The 20987-nt window shown below is 49.2% G+C and overlaps 1 protein-coding gene across 3 annotated transcripts in view; it reads left to right on the top strand.

Moving 5' to 3' along the window:
• The window catches only part of Whrn (whirlin), an 89072-nt gene that overhangs the window by 20354 nt on the left and 47731 nt on the right, over positions 1-20987 (top strand). For all 3 annotated transcript variants that reach the window (XM_051163096.1, XM_051163083.1, XM_051163088.1), the window contains exons 2-3: positions 5030-5248; positions 14862-14987. In XM_051163096.1, coding sequence (XP_051019053.1) covers positions 5030-5248; positions 14862-14987 — 345 coding nt within the window. The remainder of the gene's footprint in view (positions 1-5029; positions 5249-14861; positions 14988-20987) is intronic.

The raw sequence follows: 20987 nt of genomic DNA, 5'->3' as shown, positions 1-20987 counted from the left end.
TGCTGATGTTCTTGCCCTCCACGACCCACTGAAAGCCACATTTATCTTCAAAGAAGAATCAGCATCAGAGGCTCCGAAATGGTCTAAGGGATGTGGCTAGCAGCCCTACAGCTTTGTAATGAGGGAGCTGAAGTTTACAAGGGCTGGGAGTTGCTCAGGGCTGACCTTACGTCCCGAGCAGTGTCTTGTACCCTCACCCCTCCATCCGTTCTCTTCTCAGGTTTTTAGGCAGCCTGGGGACTCTGGTGCAGGCACTCCAGGGCACACCTCCGCAGCACCAACAATGGTGTTCTCATCAAAGGCATTAACCTCCTCTCTTTCTCAAGGTTGCTGCCCGCCTATTTATAGAACTGACCAAGAGGAGTCGACCAGTTGCCTGCGAGAAAGAATACAAATGATGCTGATGCTCACTGCAGCGTTTCTCTTCTTCCCTCTGACTTAGCCAATGCTTTCCTGTGGTTTCTTCTCTGTGGAGAGTCCTATGGGGAGATAGGAAGAGGCCCTGCTGTCAGCTGAGCACCTACTGTGTACAGAGACCCTGGATTTCATCCCATTTGACCCACACCACCCCAATAGGTGTCTCTCCATTTATACATATCTTTTTGAGAGGGCAAGCCACAGTGCCTCTCTGTAGACAAGTGCAGCTTGACCCTTTCTGCTAGCCTGTGCTCTCCCATTATCATCCCCTGGCTGCATGTTGGTGATCATGGCGGCTGATTTCTTGTGGGGGTACTATTTACTATATCACCCAGTCAGGCTAGTCAATCATTTCTTTGGAGCTACTGTGCAACAGCCCAAGCTTTGTGTCTCATCAGTCTACAAATGTCGTGGGGACATATTTTAAATCAGAGACAATGCCTTACCTCATCAGGCACAGGTGACATGAAGTCCTCCTGGGTGCTGGGTGATGCCTTGCCTGTCAGCAGACTGTAGGTGTCACTGAGGCCTACCATGCTGCCGGATGGTCCCTCAGCAAGCGCAAACATTATGAGGCCGTTGTTGACAATAATGTTACAACAATCTTAAGGACCTACTACTGTACAACGGGAGCTGCTTTGTCTCCCCAGGCACAGCCTGTCACTTATCTGGCCCAAGTGTTGTGAAAACCTACTGTGTACTTGTTAACACTTTGCCGTTCCAAGCATAAGTACCCTAAGAGTCTGCTGTGCACTGGGTGGTAATTTGTTCCTAGCCAGGCCTGGTGCACAGAAGATCCTTGGTTGGGCCTTGCAGGGTGATTGGTCAGGCTTAATTTTATCAGATGCCTAGGATGGGATAGAGGATTCTTGCTAGTTGGGATATCATTAGACATGGGAGCTTTGTCCTTTTGGATCAAGGAGCAGCAGGCAGGAAAGAGAGACCAGGAAGATGATGGCACAGAAGATGTAGGCAGCCTTCGTGTCTGCTGATCTCTCTCACCTGCACCCTGCCATTCACTTTCTGTTTCAGTGGGGCAGGAACATGGGTCAGTCTCAGGCCCTTTCCTCCAGCACCTTCTCTTCAGCTTAACACAGGTTTGATTGTCTCCGCTGGTCCATCAGGGGAACTGTAAATCCTCCCCTGCTCATCATCTCAAGAATCTTTTGTAAAGCGAGAGTTTTGGAGAGCCACCATGCTCTCAGCATCCTCCCCCCGCCCCCCCAGAGCGTGGCATTTGCCTGTGCAGTGGAGAGCAGGGCACCCGACCACTTCTGGGAGAGGTCACGTGACGGACTCCCATGGGAGAGCCAGAGCCCAGGGTGTCTGAAAGAACCCTCATCCCTCATCCCAGTTGTTCCTTGAGGCTTGTGGAGTTCATAGAGCCCAGAGCAGGGGATTAGGGTAACAGTTTAGTGACCCCCAACTTTGATGTTGTGTTCTTGTTTTCTTATATTGGAAGCAGTGTGCTTTCATTGTGCAACATTTCAAAAAACATCGCATAAAGGGAAAAGCAAAATAGCAGCCACCTGCAGTCCGGCTCAGAGGGAGGTGCTGGGCATCGGTGCTCTAATGGTTTGTTTCCTTGCATGATTTTTCTCTCGACATAACTAAGATTGTGCTAGAAGCCATGATTTGTAGCCTGTCGACCCCACTTAGCATTAGAATATGTCATGTCCAAGGCATTGCAAAGCCTCTGTCAATGCCATCTTCCAGCAGCATACAAGTCCAGGACCTGAAGAAACCTTCCCTGAGTCAGACCAGCCCCCACTGTGGGATGCACTGTCACCTAGGGTTGCCATGGTAGAATATCATGGGTGGGTGGCTTACGTCATAGGAATTGGTTTGCTTGCATTTCCTGAAGCTGGAGCCTGAGACCGCATGCCAGTGTGATCAGGTGACCTGCCAGGCTTGCAAAGGACCACTTTTCTTCCTGTGTCCTATATAGAAGAAAAGACACAAGCAAGCTCTGGTGTGTGCACCCATCCTTTTCGCACAGCTAAAGTCATCATGAGAGCCCTGTCTTCATGGCCTCATCCCCCAAAAGCCCCATCCTCACATTCACTAAAATATGGCTTCAGTGTCTAAATTTGGGGAGAGCTACATACTGGAACCCCTAACACGAGGCATGTCTGGTGTTAATCAAATACAAAGTGACCGTCTTCCAGAATCCATGCCTTCATCTTTGTTACAGGTGCATTGTGGGAAAGCAGTATGACCGACCTCAGCTTCTTCTACACCAGGGAACAGACTTTGCCTTACTGCTCCTTGTGTTTCTCCATTCTTAGACTGGAAGATTGTACAACAAAGATGGTGTCTACATTTGAAATCAGTAGTTACATGCAAGGACTGCTTCAGTGTCTGTGGGAGCAGTGAGTTCCTGCCCTTCCTCACAGAAGCGGCAAATCTCTCTGCACCCACCGTTGAAAGAATTGAGTTTGTAGGGGCTGGAGAAATGGCTTTGTAGTGCTCTTCCAGGGGACCAGGGTTCAATTCCTAGCACCCACATGGTAGCTCACAACTGTCTATAACTCCAGGATCCAACACATAGACATAGAGATAAAACACCAATAAAAATAAAAATAAATTTTAAGAATTTAAGGTTTAAGTTTGTAGGAAGAAATGAAGGATGAGGGTTTAGACACTGTGACAGCTAGAACAGCTTTATTTTACCTAAGAGTTGGTGTCTCAAGATCTGGCTGCGCTGTGAGCAGGGTCCAAGGACTCAGCAGCAAATGGGTAGAGTTTGAGAGAACACAGTTTACATGCTTCAGGCTGGGGGTTCTGTAGTTAAGGAATCGGGAAGGGGTTGGGGAGGTGCATAGGTGCAGAAAGGAGAAGTCAGCTTTTCTTCTTAAACAAGCTGTTATTGAAACTGCAGCATCAGTTGTCTCACTCACAACCACCTGGTGTCTGCGGTGGGGCAGCTGCTTCTCTTATGCAATCTCCAAATGGCTGGTTTCCTGCAACTCTGAGCTCATCTAAGGGCTTTGGGATTTGGGGGGGGGGGGTTGGGGGTTGGGGGTTCCTTTACCCAGATATAATTCCACAGGGATTCTTCGAGATTGTACACATGTTAATCCATTGTTATCGGTGTTCCTGTTTTTTTACTCTAACCTAGTAATTCACTGGGATCCTAAGACCACTGTCATGCAAGATCAGTGTTTAGCTAGACAGTCTCACACGTGTTCAGCATATGTTCCTGTCCTTTCAAGTCTTAGCACCAGAATGCACTGATGCTCACGACCCTTTGTAAAGTGGCCAGTGAGATGGCTCAGTGGCTGTAGGAGCTTGCGTCCCAACCTGGTGACCTGAACCGGATACCCAGGACCCACGTGATGATGGATACAGACAACCAACTCTCACAGTTGCTCTCTGACCCCCCCTCCACATGTATACGTGCATGTATATACATAAACACAAACAGATAAATGTAATAAAAACTTGAAGTGGTGTGGCATATCCCCCATAGACTTTAAAGCGTCTCCAGAGGACTTTTAGCCAATGTAATATGAGCACTATGCAAGTAGCTTCTGCGCTGTACTATTTAGGGAATACTGACAGGAAACAGACTGTATATGTTCGGGACAGATGCAGACTTTTAAAAATCCTTAAATGTGTGTGTGTGTGTGTGCGCACACATATGTACGCATGCATGTAGGGGTCCAAATTTGGTGGTTGATGTCATCCCCAATAACCCTCCATTTATTTGTTGATACAGAGTCTCTCAGTTCTTTCCAGAGCTTGTGAATTATCTAGTTGAGCTGGCCAGTTTGCCTTGGGGATCCTGTCCCTGTAATTCCAACTGCTGGGGTGACAGGAGGATGTCATGTCAGCCTGACTTTAGGGCTCTTGGGATCTAATCTCACACTTGTATGGTAAATGCTTTTAGCAGGACACTGAGCCACTCCCCAGGCTCCCCACCCCCCACGCACTAAAAACAAACACAAAAACAAAACCCACTTTTGTTCTGTGGCTGACTGAATCTGTGGCTGGGAAACTACGGGTATGGAGTGCTGACTGTTCTTGAACCCCATGGCTCATATTTAGATATGAGTGTTACTAGTGTAACTCAGAGGAGGTCCAAGCTTCTAGGAGCCCTCAGTCGCCTAGGCCACACTCCATTCTTCCAGAGTCATTTGTGACATGTGTGATACTGTCTGGTTTATTGGGGAGCAGTCACATAGACACTCTGCGCTACCCACATTCCAGATTACAGAAGAGGAGCAGGTGTTCAGCATACCCACACTGTATACATAAGCAGTGTAAAGAGTGAACCCGTACATGATAGATGGTATAAAGCCAGGGCCTCCAACACCAGAATAGTGCCAGCCCCGCACTGAAACCTAGAAAGGATAGCAGCCTCAGGCCTGCTCTGCTCACTCCCTTCTGCACAGGTATCTTGAGAGACGATGTATTTTCTGTTTGGATCACTTGAAATAGGGTGGGACCGGTGCTCCATTTTTACATGCCAACACTAAGGGCTGAGGGTGAGGGGTGGGATGCGACTACACACAGGCTCCTCCTCCTTGTTTAGCTTCTTGATAGAAGGTGAAGTAATAGCAGAGTGGGGGTGCTCCTCCCCTCTAACTGTGTGTTCCCCTCCCTTCAGGCTCTCAAGGGCTCCAAGAAGCTGGTGCTGTCTGTGTACTCAGCTGGGCGCATCCCCGGGGGCTATGTCACCAACCACATCTACACCTGGGTGGACCCACAGGGTCGCAGCACATCTCCTCCCTCCAGCCTGCCCCCGTCCCATGGCAGCACCCTGAGACAACAGGAGGATGACCGAAGGAGTGCACTACATCTCCTGCAGAGCGGAGACGAGAAAAAGGTGAGATCTGGCCAGGTCGTAAATGAGTAGAGACAGTGCAACTCGGGGAGGCCTTAGGTTTCCAAGCTCCTTGTACACCCAGGAGTTCCCTCAAGGCTAGGAGGAAAGACCCAACTCTGTGACCAGGATCTGTTATGTCTTTTGAGTCCCTTAAGTTTTGTCTTCCTGCCTTCCATATGTCCATGTGCGGCCTGTGGGGTGTGTATTGCCTTCTAGGATAAGTTGCTGTCACAGAGTGGTACAAATGCTGTGGCTCAACGTGAGTCCTTTTCCCACAGCAGAATGGAGGGGACCTTCTGGTCTGGTATACAGCTCTCCTCTTGGACTTATTCTGAGCTGTAGGTTCCCATCAACTACCAGCTTCTAGGGTGTGGTCACTTCTGGTAGCTGAATCTGGGCCATAGTAGGCCTCTGCTTTAGGACCCAGGATAGAGGACAAGAGAAAGCATGGGATATGCCCTTTACATGTGACCTTTATATGCACTGAACTCTGCAGAGGTTCAGACCCAGGTGTGGACTGTGCACAGTCTACATTGTGATCCTGAAGAGCCTTGGACAGTGGGGGTCTTGGGCTGTAAATAGCAGAAACCAACTTGACCAATTGTACTTAGAGAGTGTATCAGAGAGGTATGAGCAGTCACAGAACTGGAGCTGAGAAACTCAGGGTGCGTCTGATGGAGGATCCCCACCATTCCCATGCCCTTATTCCAGACTTCTATTTCAGTGAGGGAGCGTCTTTTTAGCTGACAGGATGCCTCAAACCTTGACTGGCAGGACCAGCAGCAGTCTAGCTGGTAGGAGAAGTTTCTCCAGGCACGGTGGAGTTCTGAAGGAGGCCAGGCATCAGTAAATGTTCCCTATAGAGCCTTCCCCCTCCTCCTTCAGAAAAATGGGCTGTTTCCTACATGAAACAATGAAGGCAATGATTGAAATGGGCCCCCTGAATGAAGCCTTAAGCTCTCTGGGTGCTGTTTGCATAGTTCTGTTTGCATTGAGCACATGAATGCTTTTAGGACCAAGAGTAACAGTCACTCTTGTCCTGCCAATATCTCTCTGCCATTTTAGGACCTTGATCCTAAAACAGGAGACCACATAGCTTGGGGCTTAGGGCCAAGCTCCTTCCTCTGGAGACTCTTTCTTAGCTCTCTCTTTCTTCTGTCAACAAGACTGTAACATTTACTTAATGTGATTTGTGTTCTTTGCTCAAACATCAATATGAAGGGTGCGGGGAGATTTCAGTGGCTTGTGAGGATGTGATGGTGTCTAGGAGAGCTGGCTGGTATGCACAGGTTGGCACCAGCAGGCAGGCCCTCATGCCTCCCAACCAGGGATGCCCACTTTAGACCACCTTGAAGAGTGTTATTAGCCACGTGGGATACAGACAAGGCCAGCTTTTGCAGCCTTGGGCAGAGACCCTGCTTTGCTGTTTTCTGAAGCTGCTGTCCTGGGCAGAACCTGAGTTCAGAGCTGGAATTGCTATAGTTTTTGGTTCTTCCTGACCTCCTGTGGCTTTAACATTGCACAGGGACCTCCCTGAGACCTTGAGCCTACCTGCAGGGTACACATGCAAGATAAAGAAAAGCTGTGTCTTGTTCCTTTTTCTGTTGTGAGCACAAAAGTGCCACTGGCTGGGCAGTTTATCAGGACATGAGATTCGATCGGTTGGTAGCTGGAAGGCTGGAAGTTGGAAAGTGTGGCACCTGCTCCTGATGAGGGCCATGGTGGGGACCACTGTATGGTGACACAGAGTCAGCTCAGGTCTCTGCTCCTCATCTTATAAGGCCACTAATGCCATGGGGTCCTAGAGAACCCACACACGTTGCCTCATCTAATCCTAGTTGCTGCCCAAGGCCTCCTTGCCAATATGCATTTGGAGGTTACTTTCTGTACAGTGCAACCTGGAGGACATACTTAGTTATTCTATGAACAAGGTAAAGGGCAATGAAGAAAAATAAAGTCCCCAGTGGGGCTAGGGAGTGGCAGGAAGGGAGGACCTCTCTGAGAAGATGAAGATGACAAAGGACCATTTTGGAACCTGAAAATCCCAAGCAGTCAGGATAAGAGGTACAAAGGTCCTAAGGTAGGAGTGAGCTCAGTATCTTCCAGTGAGCAGGAGGATGTAGGTGGGGAGCCTTAGATAAAGCATCCCCTGGACATCATGGGGCAGCTTGCATATGAATAGAGAAAGTGCATCTGAGAGAATGGGGAGAATGCAGATACCACAGGAGGCGGGATCTACCTCCATGACAGTCCAGAGGAGTCTCCACAGGTTGCACAGCTGAGTGTCCTGGGGCTTAAAAGGGACCATGCCAGTGTAGTAGAAATGGTTCGAATCACAGGTCTGCTGATTATGAGGATTGTGAGCTGTGTAGCCTTGGACAGGTTATTCCATCTGTCTGAGTCTGGGGTTCCTCTTCTGTGCCACTGCTGGGGAAATTCCACGGAAGTGAGGTTCTGGTTTGAGGCCTGATTCATCCTCAGTGCCTGGAACAGCACGGGCGTTCTTGACAGCAATGATCTGAGTGCAAGTGGCATGACTGTGCCTAGGAGGGTGCCACAAGAGCTACATCTCAAAGGCCACCGCCAAAGATGCCAACAGCTCTTCTCTGGATTGGCTCACAGAGCAGTATGCCTGTGAGGCTGCTTCAGTCACATTCAGATCAGATATGGAGCAAAGACTGAGTGTTTTGCCTACATGGATGGATGTGCATACTTAATGCCTGTGGAGGTCAGGAAGAGGCATTGGATCCCCTAGAATTGGAGTTATAGATGATTGTGAGTCACCATGTAAGTGCTAGGAACCAAAACCAGGCCCTCTGCAAGTGTGACAAGTGCTCTTACTTGCTGAGGCACCTCCCGCCCCTCTGCCTTTACTGTTTGTTTGTTTTCAAGACAGGGCTTCTCTGTGTAGCCTCTGCTGTCCTGGACTTGCTTTGTAGACCAGGCTGGCCTTGAACTCACAGCAACCCACCTGCCTCTGCCTCCCTGAGTGCTGGGGATTATAGGTGTGCACCACTTCATCTGGCTTCTTGATTTTTGTTTCTGTTATAAGGTTCTTAAAATGTTGTATTAGCATCTATTACTTCTACATAATAATGGATTTCACTATGTGTGTTGACTAGTCTTATGTCAACTTGACTCACAAACTAGAGTTATCTGAAAGGAGGGAACCTTAATTGAGAAAATGCCTCCATAAGATGAAGGAGAGATAAACCTGTTTTTCATGATCCCAAGTGTGGGATCAGAACGTCCTGTGAGAGAACAGGTGATGTTAATCTACTAGACAACCACCTCGTGCAGGAGCTTGATTGTTGCCAGCTGAAAAGATCCCGTGACCAGACTCTGGGAGGAGATATATAAATGAGCCCAAAACTGAAGGCAGGGCTTTGGGGAGACTTCAGATAGTTTTCGCTGTTCATCGCTCCACTCAGAGTCACTCCTAGAGAGAACCACTTGAGGGAAAGCTTCGGGGCTCCAGCTCCTGCTGAGGTTCCGGGTTCTGGTTACTCCAGGTTCCAGCAGAAGAAATCCTGCTGATTACACCAGGAGAATCATTCCTTGGAACTGATATCATTACGGTTTTGTTATTGTGTTCCTTAATCCTTGTTTCCTATTGTTTTGGTTAGTCAGGCTATAAGTGACGTACGCTCGGTTAATAAGTTGTAATAAAATATATTGGTTAAGAAAATTGAGCCTACAATAAGATCTGGCTGTAAGGCATTTTTTAAAGTTATTGATGGCAGAGTGCCCAGTCCATTGTGTGTGGAGCCATCCCTGGACAGGTGGTCCTGGTTTCTATAAGAAAGCAGGCTGAGCAAACCATGGGGAGCAAGTCAGTAAGCAGTGTTCCTCCATGGCCTCTGCATCAGCTCCTGCCTCCTGGTTCCTGTCCTATTTGAGTCCCTGCCCTGTTTGAGTTCCTTTTCTAACTTCCTTCAATGAGGAACAGTGCTGTGGAAGTGTAAGCCAAATCCTTTCCTCCCCAACTTGCTTTTTGATCATGGTGTTTCATCACAGCAATAGAAACCCTAACTAAGACCCTATGACATTTTCATATATACGTGCGTATGATGTATTTTGACCATATTTACCATCCTTACTCTCTCTTTTACCTCTCCCACTTTGACTAGTCCCTTTTCTCTCCCCAACTAGCCCCATCCATGCATGGCCCTATGGAGGCCATAGGTTTACATTGGGATGGTTACCTCTTTCAGTGTCTCTCACTGAATCTGGAACTCGATGTTTCAGCTCAGTGCTTGGCTAACTGGCCAGCGAGCCCCCTGGATCCTTCTGTCTCCGCTACTCTCTCCAGGTCTGGAGTTACAGGCATACCGCCCCCTCCCCCCAGTCATCTTTTCACGTAGGTGCCGGGTGTCAGCACACAGGTCTTCATGCCTGCACAACAAATGCTTTACCCACTAAGCCATCTTCCCAGCTGCGCTGAGGCTAGCTCAGCTATAAGGAACCTCAGGTAGCCCAGGGTGGCTGTGACTTTCACCTCTTAGTACTGGGATTGCAGGTGTGTGCCACATACCTGGTTTAAGTTTTTTCTTTCCTTAAATGAACTGCTGTACCTTTTCCACAGCAGCTGTGCCGTTTTATTCCATCCACAGCACACAAGGACCGAATGTCTCTTCTCTGTTTGTGTGCAGCCAGTCACCCTAACATAGGTCAGCCTTTCCATCATCTGTCTTCACCGGGGACCTTTGTGTGACACCTTAGCAGAGTGATGACAGTGCTGGAGGTCACAGCTGGGACACAGCAGAGTTTAAGCAAGGCCAGTCTGTCTCTTTCCAAGCTTTCCATTCTAGCTGTCACGCTGTTCCACCATCCCAGTGTGTGGTGGCACATTTAGGGTGCCTCTGAAGAACCTCGGTCCAGAGAAGGACTTGTTCTGACATATTCCACAAGGTGCGTAAAGGGATAAGGAAGGGTGTGTGCCTCTCCTGCTAGAAGGCTTGAGGCAGGATTTCTAGAAGAGACCATATGGGGCTCCCTTAGGATGGAGCAGCAGGCAGAGTGGACAAGTGACGGTGGCATAGAAGTTCAAAAGAACAAGACGGGTCCTAAGTGGTGCTGTTTGGTCGTGCAGCCATGTACTGAGATGCAGGCTGGGAGTGCCAGTGTGTGTGAGTGCTTTCCTGCACAGCCCAGGCGGAAGGGAGACGGAAAGAATGAGTTTCCAGTTTTCAGAGGCTGTTGGCAAGGTCCTGGAAGTGAAAAGGACCAGACCCTTTGACAGGAAGAGAAGGAATTGGCTGAAGACAAGCCAGAAGAGTCCCAGAGCCAGGAAGGATGTAGCTGGTGGTAGTAAGGGTGAACTGGAAATAGAAACTTGTGGGAAGGTTCCTGTTAGTGCACCATGCTCTCCGCAGCATGCATCCTGCATGAGAGTGGTCCTGCACTAAGCGTGACTGCATCTTGGAAGCAACTTGCGCTAAAAATGGTGTGTGTTGCCTTGGCCTAGAATGTGACTGGACAGGAGGAAGGCAGAGCAGGGAAGCAGCTGGGTTGGAGGGAGATCGAATATTTCTGGAGCTTTCTGGAGTAGAAGGAAGGACCAAGGGCCTTCCAGATCCTTTTCTGAGCTAGGTGTCCCTCCACTGACTTGGGGAGGAGACTGAGCTGGGGACTCTTTGTCTCTGTGCCCTGTGTGTAAAAGTGAGATGTTTAACTTTGGCTCATCTGTAGCAGGCCCAGAGACTGGCTTCTGCAAGGATATTCCCCTACTATGGGTGCACACACGTCATATTCCTGTGTTCGTTTTTACTTGAAGAGAGAGCATTCTGCTGATGAACACCAGCCTGTTAACGCCACAGCTGCAGCTTCAGGATTTCAGTGGGGTGTTTTGGTATTGCTTGGCTCAAAGGCCAGATCTATACAGTTCTTGCAGACGCTGTCATTAGTATTGATGAGTGCACTGAGACATGCAGGGCTGAGTGCCTTGCCCAGGGACACACTGCTGGTGAATGGCTGGGGTGGGCCTCACTTCCACTTTCAGACTTGTCTCTAACATTCAGTATGCTCTGGCTCTGGCCCTTGGAGCTGGCCTCAGCACAGCCATAGACACGGAGCTGCACCGCTCGTGACACCAAGTATCTTGGTCAGCATGTGTGGCTCTCCACCGTGGTTTCACACTGCAGCCTCCCTCTCGGATGAGCAATTAGAGCCTACAGCAGCTCACAGCTCTCCACCAACGCAGTAACAGGATGGCCATCACAGCCCCAAAGGAGCAATAGCTTCCAGTTCAGCAGTACCAGGTTGACGCTTGGTTCTGGGACTTTCTATCTCTGACTTTGAACAAATGGACCACCTACATGCCCTTGTACATGACGGCGGGGACCATCCCACCAGCCTGTATCAAGAATAACCATGTGCGCAAGCTTCGCGCACAGGGTAGGGGGCATGGCAATTAATTTTAACAACAGCAGCAGCTATCAAAGGCCAAGGAACAAGGTCTCTTTCATATTGTTCTATCCAGAATATCCATCAAATACCTCTGTTGGTCCCCAAATCACCCTGGGTACTGGAGGCACTACTGTGAAAAACAAAGATGACCACTATCCAGGAGGGTGACCCTCCGGTGTGTCCTATAGAGGTATTGGAACAAATGGTGTGTGGCATATTATACGGGGGTGGGTTAACCCAAGAAGGGCTCAACACACAGGAAGGTGGCTTTAGAGGGGGCAGAGGAAGCCTCATTAAGAGGTAATAGGGTAGTACTGCTGTGTGTTGCCATCCTATGGGTAGAAGGTTCCCACGGGAACATTTTAGAGTTAAAGATGATGGAAGCCAAAGACAATGTCAGTCCGCAGAGCCTGAAGATTCTACTTTAAGGAGAAGAAAGCCTTGGCAGAGCTTAGAGCAGGAGAAGGATGGATGCAAATTAGATGCCACCTGTCAGCTTGGAGAGTAGCCGTGGTGGGTGGGGGGGGGGGGGGTGGAGGAGCTTAGAATCCTATCCTTACCACAGCTCTGATGATTGCAATGAGTCAGGAATGCTTTGGGCTGCATATAACAGACACTGTGAATCACAGGAGCCGATATACATGAAGGGTACTTACTGCTCAACTCAGCAATGCTGGCGAGGTAGACAACTAGGCAGTTTAGGCAGGAGGTGAGCGTTGCCTTCCTCTTGCTGTCAACTTTTACTGCAGGCATGTTCCCTCATGACCGCAAGCATGCAGCCATTGCTCCTGCCATCATAGCCTCTCCCAGCTGTGTCCCGAGTAGCTCTCTCTGCCTCTACTGTTTTTTAGAGTGAAAGCTTTATTTTTTCTGAGAATTGCTACCAGATAGCCATTACCATGCCTCTAGGCTGAGACTGACTCAGGAGCACCAGAGAGCTTTGGAGCTGCGGGTCAGAAGGATGCTGACTTCAGGAGAAGAAGCTCTTCTTGTTCTCTGGACAGACTCAGGGCTCAACACATGACAGGACCGGAGATGGCCTCTGGCTGGCCTGCCAGCATCACATGCTCCAGGCATTGGCACGACTCTCATTTTATCTATGGAGAGCGTGAAGCTAGAGAGGTCATGAGACTTGCAGGGGCCCTGCAGTGAAGGACAAGGCCTCGGACTTTGAACTCCGGCCTGTGTGGATCCTGGTCCAATCATTCTGCAACCCAGTGAGGAGTGAGCCTCAGCATCCTTCTCTAGAAAATGAGGCTGCTGACAGAAACATAGATGAGAAGCGATGTTAACGGAGGGACTGTCCAGCAAGCAGAGCACCGTACACCGTGACAAGGGACAAATCTAGGGACTCCGGTAGTGATTTGTTCTTATTCCAGTAAATGTACCACACAGTGGCATTCTTTCTGCTTGGCGAGAAAACTCTCATTTTTTTCTCCCATAAACGGATTTTGTTCATGTCAAACACTGGTTGGGTTTCCAGCGTGTGATGGGGGCAGATTGCCCTGTAGTTGTTATATTTCTATGATCAAAATTCCATTCTGCTCTGATGTGATGGATTTGTTGGGGGGGGGGGTGTCAGGGATATGGAGGGCTCTATTTTCATCTCTGGGATGCAGGGATGCTATCTCAGGTACCAGTTGCATAGTCTTAGTAACATTTCTGATCTCTGCCTGTGGAATCTTCCGACCCCTGGGCCTTCTGGGAAGGAGTGGATCTGAATGCAGGTACCCAGGGAGCAGGGTGGGGCCTCTACACCCTGAAGACACAGCATGGGCTCATTCTGTCCTGCCAGGGAGCAGTCTTGAGGCTGAAGCTACTCGCTGGCCCTAGCCAGCCTTATCCTTACTGCTGCCTAAAGCCCACCTCCATGTTTGATCCCATCTCATGGGGGTCTCTAGAAATTGACCTGGCTTCTCTCCATCCACTCTAAATATTAGCCTGAACATATCACCCTCTCTGGCTTTGTGTTTTCCCTGTCACCACTGGCTATCCCAGCCTTCTGCTCTTCTGTACCACACTCCAGCCATAGGGGGTCTCTGTATGACCCAGTGGCTAGGCTGTGCAGGTTTGTTTGTTTGTTTGTTTGTTTTCTTTCCTACATGAGCTTTGCCACATACAAAATGAAACCAACCAGCAGCAGATCATATTTATTGAACATGTCCTGTGACATTTCCTAAATTCTTCATGTGACACCATGTTTGGGTCTTTATGAAATCTGCAGACACCGGCTTTGTCCTCATGTTCAGATAGTGGGGCTGAGACACAGTGATGTTAGGTGACCATGCTGAGGGCACACAACTGGTACTGATATGGGCACTTGGTGCCCAGCTGTGCCTTCTGTGGCACCTCCACCCAGGTGGGTGCTGAATTAAAGGAAGTACTGGAGTGAAGGGAAAGGTTCTTCCTGGTGGCTGGGACAGAGCACACCGTAACTGTTAGCTGAGTAACCTCGGAGAATAAGACAGCTCATAGTTGTCTCAGTGGTTAAGAGCACTGGCTGCTCTTCCAGGGGAGCAGGTTCAATCCCCAGAGCCCACATGGCAACTCACAGCTGTCTGTAACTCAAGTTCCAGGGGATTTGACACCCTGACACAGATGCTCATGCAGGCAAAACATAAAATAAAAATAAATCATTTAAGAGAGAGAGAGAGAGAGAGAGAGAGAGAGAGAGAGAGAGAGAGAGAGAGAGGGAGGGAGAGCACTAATAGTGACATTTGCCCCCTTGATGCCTGAAGGTCATGTCCCCTTTTTCCGCCATAGGTGTTGATGCTGTCCTCTCTTGGATTCCTTACATTTTTATGCATCTTTTGCTGGGGCATGTTTTGTACCTTTAGGCTAGATTTGAGCTATCCTAGTCCCTCCCTTTTATCCCCCATAAGTCCTTGCTTGCCTGAGGTCTTTGTTCTATGCACCACTTCCCCTAAGAGTCTCTTCCGAGTCCCCTCCAAGGCTTGTGTTTCTCCTGCCTAGCAATGTCAGCCCTAACCATGTGTCCAGCCTCCCAGCTTCCCAGAGACACCATTTTCTCCAGAAAGCCCCGATCTCCCAGGGTAGGGCAGGGCAGGGCTGAGTCCTGGAGGCCTTTCCCTGTCCTTTGTTGGTTTAGGATCCAGAGCTTAGGAGGGGTATTGTGCTGTGCTTCTCTTCCCCACCCAGGGCTTGCCTCCCTCCAGTTTAATGTGCTTACCTCTTCTCCTTACAGGTGAACCTGGTGCTGGGGGACGGCCGGTCACTGGGCCTCACAATCCGAGGTGGAGCCGAGTACGGCCTAGGCATTTACATCACTGGCGTGGACCCAGGCTCTGAAGCAGAAAGCAGCGGGCTCAAGGTGAAGGGGGCGCAGGGGTGATGGGCCATAGGCTGCATGTGTAGGGATGTAGGCAGGAAAGATCTTTGTTGCTGATTTGCTTCAGCAAAGCGGGTGGTACCCCAGCTGAGGACTGGATCAGCTGGGGAGCTCTCGCTGCCTGCTGGGTCTCTAATGCTCCCAGCAGCAGCAGGGTGGCCTTCCATACTGCTCTTGGCAGTGGGCCAGCCTAGCTCTTCTGAGGCTGCTGTTTTGCAAACACTGCTGATGCCCATGATGGCCCTGCCCCCTTGGCTTATTGTGACACATACAGAGGGCAGGAGATACAAAGCCTGGGTATAGGAGGCAGCTTCAGGGCTAGCATCCAGTACAGACCAGAAATGGCATGATTCACTCTAAGCAGAGCTGTGTGCTCAGCACTTGACAGTCACATCACATGTACCACCCTATGCTACCTGGTGGGATAAGGTGGTATCCCCAGGTTTTTCCCGATTGAAACACGACCCACCAGCATGGTCTTAGAGCCTGGGTTGTAATATGCAGAACTAAGTACCCTCTAGGGAGAACCAGCAACTTACTTGTCAGAGACCAGAGACTTTAACACAAGGGCACAGACCCAGGATTCAGATCACTGTGATACATGACAGGATGTGTTTGAGCAATCCTGGATGCTGGGCTCACAGTGATGCGGAGTGCTGATAGTGGACCCAGGTGGCATTTGAACCAGGCTTTGGAGACAAGAGAGCTAGATGGTGAAACAAGCTGGGGAGAAACAGGGTGCTGTGCTGAATGGTTTCATAGAGTGACCACCAATGACTAAATGAGTAACTAACACAAGTGCAAGCCTAGAGACTTAGTCAGGGGAAGAGGAGTCTGCCACCAACAGTCTGACGTGTGTGTGTGTGTGTGTGTGTGTGTGTGTGTGTGTGTGTGTGTGTGTGTGTGTGTGCGTGCATGCATTCATGTATCTCGGGATTCACAGGGCCCCAAACCCCAGCACTGTCATAGGGGAAATGAAGCAAAAATAGGCTTTTGGGAAATGTGGGGTGTTTGGGAAGTGCTCTGGGGTCCAATGGAGAAAGGCAGTGGCATGTCCCAGCTCCACTCCGTTCTTTCATGGCTGTGTGACCCTGGAGCTCCTCCACCTGCCTCAGCCTCCCTGGCCCTGATAAGGAACATGCCTGCCTCAGAGTTGTTGAAAAGAGAAACAAACTAACAGCATCATTAGTTATTATAGTCAACAGGGGTAGAGATTGTGTATCCCTCTAAAATTCCCATATCCAAATTCTCATCTCTTCGCTGTTGGGGTCAGGAGGTGGGGCCCTGGAAAGTGACCAGGTCATGAGGCTGGAGCGTCTATGATATCAGTGACCTTGTAAGGAAGCCCTAGAAAGCTGACAAAGTAAGAAGATGCCATCTATGACCTAGCAAGAGGTTTCCTCACCAGGTACAGGCTCCGCTGGCATTTGATGTTGAGTTGCCCTGCCTCCAGAGCTGTCAGCAATAACCTGTGCATAAGCCATCCTGTCTGTGGGGCTTGGTTGCAGCCCAGGTCAGCATTACATTATGGAGAAGGGATTGCAAGGCTCCACTTGAGCCCTCTCCAAGGATTTATAGGCAACTAATGTTTATTGGAAGAGGGAGAGACATTGTTTTTCAGTGATGCAGCTACTGTCTAAAATTCACATGTAAATAAATTCTTACTCCTGCACCTGTAATTAAGTGTAATGAGACCGTCTCTGTCTCTCTGTCTCTGTCTCTGTCTGTCTCTGTCTCTGTCTCTGTCTGTCTATCTATCTGTCTCTCTCTCTCTCTCTCTCTGTCTCTGTCTCTCTCTTTCTCTCTCTCTCTCTCTCTCTCACACACACACACACACACACACACACACAGAGAGAGAGAGAGAGAGAGAGAGAGATGGATGGATGAACACTGTCTCTGACCTCCAGGAGTTACATCCAATTGGGAAGATGGGAGACAAATAGTACTCTGTTCATTTAGTTAGAAAGAAGACGAAAACGGATTCTGTAAAACTTTCCTGTTGCCTGAGTTTGTCAGGTGGTTGCAGGCACTCAGGGGTAATTTGCTTGCAAACTGCCCACCTTCAGTTAAGTCCTTCTATACTGTCCTCGGCACTGATGGTGGCTGCCACTTTCCCTTTGCCTCACAGGCCCCTTGCCTGTGCCGACACCTGCCCACACTCGCTTGGGCATCCAGCTCTGATTAATTCTGTTTATTGCAGTGCACTTTCCATGGAATTAGGCATATTGAAATGGAATAAAGGGCCTGCTTGTGTGGGTGGCGGAGCCAGAACAGGCTTTATTTGTAAATAGCGCTCCATGCTGCGGTGCAGCGTTTTCCTGGGGGGAAATGCCGCCTTCCACAGGGCTTCCAGCTGCTCAGCCCACTTAGCTTCCAGGGCCCAGTGTGAGTCCCAGAAAGGGGGCAGGACGCCCAGGCTCTGAGTGGAAAAATACTTGGAAGGTCAGCCAGGCCCCCAGCATTTACCCCAGGGGTGGTCCCTACAGCTTGGATCTTGCCTACCTTCCCAGCAGGGACCCCCCCCCCTTACAGTTTGTCTCTGGGTTCTTCCTATTTCTTTCCTCTGCCCTCCCATACCTAGCCAGTCTCCAGTCCTTCCAAAGAGCCAACCACTAAGCCTCTTTTGTTCCCTTAGGGACCGCCTATATTGAATAGCGTTCAGAAGCAATTGTAATAGTGGTTGCTTTCATTACTGGGTTATTATGAGTGAAACATGGCACTAACATTTAGATACATCTGCTTGTATTTAATCCTTTCTATAGCCCCATGGGGGCAGGGGCAGGGAGTAGTCATGGCACAATTTAACAAATGAGCAACTGAGGCTCAGAGAAATGCAGTAACTTGTCCAGAATCACACAGAGGTCCCAGCACTGGCCCTTCTGACCCTCCTAGCTAGGTACTTGGTTCTACCATCACCCCATGATTGTAACTGGACCAAGGAAGGAAAAAGACATAAAAGTCCTGATGTCTGCCTAGGAATCACTGTGCCTCCAAAGCCCCTTGAGGTTGACCCAACTCTATGGCCTCTGCCTAGTCTGTCCAGGCTGGGAGCCCATTGCTTTCCCATCATGAGGACCACGCTGCTGTCCTAGCTGGGATCTTTGGAGCAGGATCTTTGCTCCTGGGAATGTCCCACTTGTGGGGCCACTGTCTGCAGCTTGTGGCTTTTGGAGCATGCCTCTCACGCATCTGGGGTAGAAATAGTATCTTGGTGACAGAGACATGCTACTCCTTGCGGGTCTAGCCCAGAGTCTAGGCTGTGTGTTGCTTTTGTGGGGCCAGAGTGAGCCAGCTATGGACTAGCTCTTGTTGGGCTATGCTTTGTCCGACTGCTCTCTCTGGATTGAGCTTCCTCAGAGCAACAGCCTATACTGGGCACCCACTGGGTGGCAGGAAACCTGTTTGTATCATCCACTCAGATCTTCACTCAACTCTGCAAGAGCTTGTAGGACCTTTGGTCCCACGCATGTCAGAAGCGTGTGTCTGATGAAGTGTCCCTGCTTCCAGCTGTGTGAAGTAGAGCCCTGATGCCTAGCTATACATAGTTGGTGCTCAGCAAATGGCTCCTGGGTCTGTGGTCAGGGCAGGGCCCCAACCGACCAAGCTCTGATCTTCAGCTTCATTTCCCTTGTATCCTGGCTTGAACATCCCAGCAGGGCTGGCATGGTGGTGGAAGTGGTGTTAGAGGCTGCATTCATTCAATTCTCTCATTGTCATGGCCAAATATCTGACAGAAAGTAATTTAGGAAAGGGTTTATTTTGGCTCACAGTTTGAGGGTACAGTCAGCCCATCATGGTGGGCAGGACATGGCAGCAGGAGTGTGAGGCGGCTGCTCATGCTGCATCCACATGCGGGATGTGTACTGGGACTCAAGCCCATGGAGCATCACCCGCATTTAGGGTAAAAGCTCAATGAAACCTCTCTGGAAAAACCCTTCCAGACACCCAGTGGTGTCTTTTCATGGGATTTTAAACCTGGTCAAGTTGACAAGATTCACCAACCATCACAGTACACTTTCTGCTCACAGGACATGCAACCTACATGGCTAGCCCCTGCTCAGTGCTGATCGCCTTGTGCTAAAGCAGGCTGGATAGCACGGCTACCCACAGTGAGGCTAGTCACTGCAGGTGCTCTGGGAATGTTCCAGAGTCACTCTCTAGTTCTGCAGTAGAAGGCAGATGGAAGAGACCAGTCCATGCTCAGATCTCAACCGCCAACTTCACTCATTTATACCTGAGGTAAGAGAAGGCCAGAGGAAGGGAAAGGCAAGCTGTGAGGAGAGGCCTGAGGCCTGAGCTCCCACAAGACCCCTGCCCACAGTTCAGCTTGACATTGCCTGCTGACTGTGTCCCATGCTCCCTTGGGGAATCCTGCTGGAGCAGAGGAGCCTGACAGTCTCCACGGTTGCTCTCTCTTCCCTCGTGGTGAGAGAGGGGTGCAATTATATGGTGCTTGCTAAATGAAGATCCTTCAACTGGGCTGTGTACCACATCCTCCTGGGGACCCTAACTTGGCTGGGTATTAAAAGAAAGAAGCGGCAGAGGACATCAAGGTACCTTAGAAACACTGTTGATCATATGGTGATCATAATGAAAATAACACAAATACCATCTTCACATTTATATAATTCCTGATGGTGAAAAACAAAAACAAAAAACTCAGTTCAAAAGAACATACTTGGCAGTGCTAAGGAATTTTATCTGATTTTAGCTGGCAGTTGTAATTAAGGTGACAGAAATAATTGCCTAATGTTTATAGAATTCTCAAGAGTTTAAGTGAATTTTGCAAACAATGTTCTCTCTTTTATTCCACAACATGAAATGAATGGACCGATTTCTTGAATGACTCTAACTGTTCACACCTAGGAAAGGAAAATAGGTAATGTGTATATCCAAGATATACGTTTGTAGTTAAAAGCCATCCAAAAAAGACAACGCAAACCCAGACACTTTTACAAATAACAATTATCAAAAGGTTAAGTCTCTTTCTGAAAATAGATGAGGGTATACCTCCCAACTCATTTTATGAAGCCAACGTAATGTATTACTATGACCAAGCAAACTTAGCACCAGGAAGGAAAGTTGCAAAGCATGTCTCTTCACAGACGTAGGTAAACCACCCCTAAGAGAAGATCACCAGAGTCACCAGTGTGGAAGGAACAAAGGGTCTGGAGACATGGCTCAGTGGGTGAAGTGCTCACTGCATACGTGTGAGGATGGGAGCTGGGATTCCCAGAGTACACACAAATGCAATAAATGCCACAGGTATGCTGGCCACCTGTTATCTCAGCACTCTGGAGGCAGAGACAGAGAGTCCCCAGAGCAAACTGGCTAAGCTGGCCTAGCCAACTCTGTGTGCTCTAGGTCCAAGTGAAAGATCCTGCCATAATATTTAAGGTGGAGAGAAATCATCACATTAAGACACTTGGTGTTCTCTGATCTCCAGATGCGCATGCATACATGCGCATCCACACATATGTACATGTGCACACACACTCAGACAACACACACACACACACTTAAAAATAATATCTTAAAACATTACATACAGCAGACATGGATTATGCAGCTTCATTCACATGTTGTTTAAGAACTAAGTGCCTTTGCCTAAGATTGGAGGAAGCCAGAAGTGTCCTAACACATAGCTCGGTAGCATTCTAGAAGTTGTAGTTAGTTTATTAAGTCAAGAAGGAAAAAAATAAAAGAAATGAAACTGTTTTCAAAGGGTCATCTACACAGGAAGTCTGAAATGATCCAGAGAAGAGCAGGAGCCCCTGGAATGAACAAACACACCAAGAAGGGGGAAAGGATGCAAAGTCAGCCCAGAAATTCACTGCTGCCCCTGCCCGTGGCTTGCACCTATGCTTCCGGCCCTCGTGGAGGTGGAAGCGGAGGCAAAGGGTCTCTGGTTTGAGGCTCATTGGGTGAGGTAGTGATTCCCTGGTCAGCCTGTGCTGAATAGCAAAACTTGCCCCCTCTCAA

This window comes from Acomys russatus, chromosome 2 (genome assembly GCF_903995435.1).
Source record: "Acomys russatus chromosome 2, mAcoRus1.1, whole genome shotgun sequence".
Classification (NCBI taxonomy): Eukaryota; Metazoa; Chordata; class Mammalia; order Rodentia; family Muridae; genus Acomys; species Acomys russatus.
The sequence above is the reverse complement of the archived record's forward strand: the minus strand, read 5'-3'. Positions and strand labels throughout refer to the sequence as shown.